Raw genomic sequence first — 4,029 nt, 5'->3', positions numbered from 1 at the left:
CCCCCGCCGCGTCGCTGCTGGTAGTAGCAACCCCCCAAAGTAACAACCCCCTTTTGCCACCGGAAGTACCTATATCCATCCGCCGCCGAAACCGGAAGTAACAACCCTCCGCCGGAAGTAACAACCCCCGCTGCGTCGCCGCTGGAAGTACCCGTCTCTACCCCGTAGCCATGTACACAGTGGTGTAGCGTCCTGGAGACGATGGTTCACGGTTCACGCGCACACTCTCTGATGCGGAGAATGTTTACGTAAGGCACTTTGTTTACAGAGAGAGAGATAGATACTTGGGGCCGATCTAAATGCGAGCTTAACAACAACTCCGCCGCCGGGGTGATCTGTGATCCCCGCATCGGAACCGGATAATCGGCTGATTGGGAGAAGGCTAATCACTGGGTCACAACTCACCGCAGCAGCTGCGCCCCGCCACGCCCCGCCACGCCCCGCCACGCCCCGCCACTCGCGACTCGATTGCTCTTCACGCTGTACTAACCGATCGTGCTGCACGACGAGTCCCGGGCGGAACACAGTCAGAATCGCCCGGTGTTTTGATCTGCTTCTGTCTCTTCTCGACCCTTTCCTCTCTAGGATGAGCGTCTACAAGGATGGCGTCGTCCCCGTCGAAGCGCAAGGCCGCCTCCTCCGAGGACGCCGATGAGGCCGACGGCGAGGGCCGGCGACGACTGCGCTCTAGGAGGGCCCCGGTGACGCCGCCGCCGTCGCCGCCGCCGCCCACGGCGCCGCCCCCGCTCTCCGCCGTGCTGGCCGCGGCCCTGGAGCGGCCCCTGTCGTGGCGCAAGGTCTCGGCCGAGGGGCTGGACGTGGACTACTGCCGCCTGCTAGGCCGCGCGCAGGCCGACCGCACGCTCGCCGACCTGGAGCGGGAGCTGGACTACTTCACCGGGGAGCTGGCGCGGGTGTTCGTCTTCGGCAAGTGGCACGACATCCCTCGCCAGCAGGTGAGCCAAGCTGACTTTTCTTCATTTCCCTTTTTGTATTTGTTTAAATTTCTGATTTTAAAAAAACTCTTTTTTTTTTCTATAATTTTTTTCCTAAATTTTTTTGATTTTTCTGATTTTTCTTTTTGAAGAGAGTTACCCTTTGATACGATCCGATTCCTGTGCGCTTCCGTTGATAACAATTGCTGATATTGTTTGTCTCGCCCAGTGCTCGTTCGGGGACCCGGGGCTGAGCTACAAGTTCTCGGGGCGGACGGTGCCGGCCCGGCCCTGGCCGGAGCCCCTGCTCGCGCTCCGCGCCGCCGTCGAGAAGGCCTCCGGCACCAGCTTCAACTTCGTCCTCATCAACAGGTACGGTAAACTGTCCGGGCGCCGCGCCGGGACGTCGTGCAGTGCGCCTAACTAACTACTTTGCCCCCCGCCCGCAGGTACCGCTCGGGGCAGGACCACATGGGCGAGCACCAGGACGCCGAGAAGGAGCTGGACCCCGCCGCGCCCATCGCCTCCGTGTCGCTGGGGCAGCCGAGGGACTTCGTCTTCAGGCACCGCGACGCGCGCCGCCCGCGGCCGCACAAGAAGGACATCCCCACAGGTAGGTGAATACACGCGGGGGGTTACTTTTCCTCACTGACAGCTTCGTTCTAATAAACTTCGGGGTCGTGAGCAAAGTATCCCCGTTACTGGGGTAACTTTATCACGGCGTCCAATCGTTCAGAAAACACGTCGACTTCGAAGGGGTCCAAATATCATGGGATCATGAAGGGATCATCGGTGACGTCATGACATTTCTACCCCGGGGTAAAAATGTCATGGCATTATGGCATCCCCCTGGACTCCCATATGACTGCCCTGATCCCTTTGAGATCCCGTAAAATTTGGACCCCTCCTCTAAAGTCCACGTGGTTCCAACACCCTTGCCCGCCCTCCGCACGTCGGGGCGCTCGCTCAGGGCGGGCCACCGTCCTCGCGCGGCTGGTCGGCGGGTTGGCCTACCCAGCCCGTGGCAGGCGCTGTGGTGGTGGACACACTCGGGACGCCTGTCTGTGTCTCTTATTATATCGCATTGCAACCCCTGCTTGACCTCCTCGTCCTCTGTTTTGCAGTCAAGCTGTCGCTCGAGCACGGGTCCCTGCTCCTGATGAACCCGCCCACCAACCAGGTGTGGTACCACTCGCTCCCGCCCAGGAAGGCCTGCCCCGGCGTCCGCGTCAACCTCACCTTCAGGCGCATGCTACCGCCGCCGCCGCCCTGACGCTGCTCGTGTCTGGAACAAACTGTGTTTATTCTCGTCTTGTTGTTTAATAAAAGGAAACGTTTTGTAAAGTCGACGCCTGATTATTTACACATTTTTTTTTACTCGTCCTTTGTTTGTTTCACCTTTCCCCAAACATATCGATGAGAAAAGTCAATTTAACATAATAACCCGTGTAGAGCGAAACCCAGTAAAATTGACATAGATTTGTCGTTTTTGGAACTACAATTTTACGACGAAAGAACGACAAATTTCACCTCAAATTTACGTCAAATTAACGACAGTTGCGTTTGACGTAAATTTGCCGTAGAGTTGTGGTTTTTTTTTGGTCGTGAAATCGTACATATTAAAGACGAAAGAACGACAAATTTATCACAAGCGTGCGTGTGTCTGCGCAAAAACGTGAAAGGCAGTCGGAAGCGAGCGGGAGTCTAACCGCCGCCCTTCTGCTGATAACCTGGCACTGTATCCACTCGGCCGAAGTTACTCCTGACTGTAGAGGCGTCCGCTCGCCATCGCATGCGGCGCGCGCAGCCTCCAGTAAATTTGTCGTTATTCTGTAGTGACTTGCGCGCTGTATATATGATGACGAGCGGACGTCTCCACAGTCAGTAGTTGGTTCGCTGGTTCGAATCTAGTCGACGGAACCCTTTTGCCCCTCTGCCGGCCATGTGTTTCGGGGTGTGAGCCACGGCAGAGATAAGCATCATGTACCCAAAAGCCTCATTGGCTCAGTTCATAGAGCGCGCGCCCGGGACGCGGATGGTCGTGGGTTCGAATACTGACTGAGGCCCATTTTTCCCATTTAGTAGTTTGCGGCGCGGGGACCAAGGGTTAGGACAATAGATCGGCCGACATGGGAAGGTGGTCTTGGCCGCCAACTCAGAAGCCCCCCCCCCCGTCCCCGCAAAAAAACCAACCAAAAAACCAAAAAAAAAAAATCAAGTTCGCCCCGACTAGTACTCGACCCCTGGGCCGACGGCGCCTTCTGCACCACGCACCAACGCGCCCGGCACTCGGCTGTCAGCTCCACTTGCCATCGGAGAGTTCAGAACTCGGTCGCTTTACGAGTCTTGGTCTCCTGTATTGCACGCGTTCAGGTCGGGTCAAGTCCACCTCCTCGACGCGCTGCAGCCCGGGTCGACTACTGGCCAGAAACAAGGAAAAGAGCCAGCAAATGAGCCCTTCGGGCGCGCGGAGGTTAGGTTAGTTTAGCGGAGCGTGCATTTATTGGCGTTTTCCCGTGTTTCTGGCCAGGATTTCGACCCGGGCTGCAGCGCGTCGAGGAGGTAGACTTGACCCGACCTGAACGCGTGCAATACGGTAGATCAACACCCGTAAAGCAGCACCGAGTTCTGACCTCTCTTTCGTCATGTGGAGCCGACAGCCGAGTGGCGAGCGTGCCGGGGCTCTGCCCAGACACCCTTGGTCTCGGGATCGAATCCCGTCCGAGGAACTTTTTCCCCCTTCCGCTGGTCATGTCTATGGGCGTCAGCGACAGCTGAGATGGGAATGTCGCCGGAACGTACCCCACTGTCGTTCCTCTGTGGATACATCGGTAGCAAGCCGGCCCGGCATATCGCTGGTTGCTGGTTCGAATACTATTTCAGGCCCATTTTTCCCGTTTTTATGGACACATCTCTGTGGCAGCCACAGACATCGTAGATTGGCTCGACCCCTGAAGCACAATTTAACATGTACCCTTCGTGGCTACCCTGGTAAAGTGCCCAGTCGGCGCGTGTACGTCCGCAGGTTCGAATCCCCTCCGGAGAACGTTTTTTCTGCTCTGCTGGCATTGTGTTTTCAGGCGTGAGCGGCAGT

At 57.2% G+C, this 4,029-nt stretch overlaps 1 protein-coding gene across 1 annotated transcript in view; it reads left to right on the top strand.

Annotated features, from left to right (window-relative positions):
* LOC113206052 (DNA oxidative demethylase ALKBH2-like) overlaps positions 1–2,279 on the top strand; it is a 61,138-nt gene extending 58,859 nt beyond the window's left edge. The window contains exons 3-6 of the mRNA XM_052269311.1: positions 586–956; positions 1,165–1,307; positions 1,385–1,548; positions 2,060–2,279. Of these exons, the coding sequence (XP_052125271.1) occupies positions 603–956; positions 1,165–1,307; positions 1,385–1,548; positions 2,060–2,208 (810 nt within the window). The 5' untranslated portion in view covers positions 586–602 and the 3' untranslated portion in view covers positions 2,209–2,279. The remainder of the gene's footprint in view (positions 1–585; positions 957–1,164; positions 1,308–1,384; positions 1,549–2,059) is intronic.
* Positions 2,280–4,029: the final 1,750 nt, after the last annotated feature.

Source organism: Frankliniella occidentalis, unplaced genomic scaffold (genome assembly GCF_000697945.3).
Source record: "Frankliniella occidentalis isolate FOCC.00 unplaced genomic scaffold, Focc_3.1 Scaffold5, whole genome shotgun sequence".
Taxonomy (NCBI): domain Eukaryota; kingdom Metazoa; phylum Arthropoda; class Insecta; order Thysanoptera; family Thripidae; genus Frankliniella; species Frankliniella occidentalis.
Note: the sequence above shows the minus strand (reverse complement) of the source record. Positions and strands in the feature narration are given on the sequence as shown.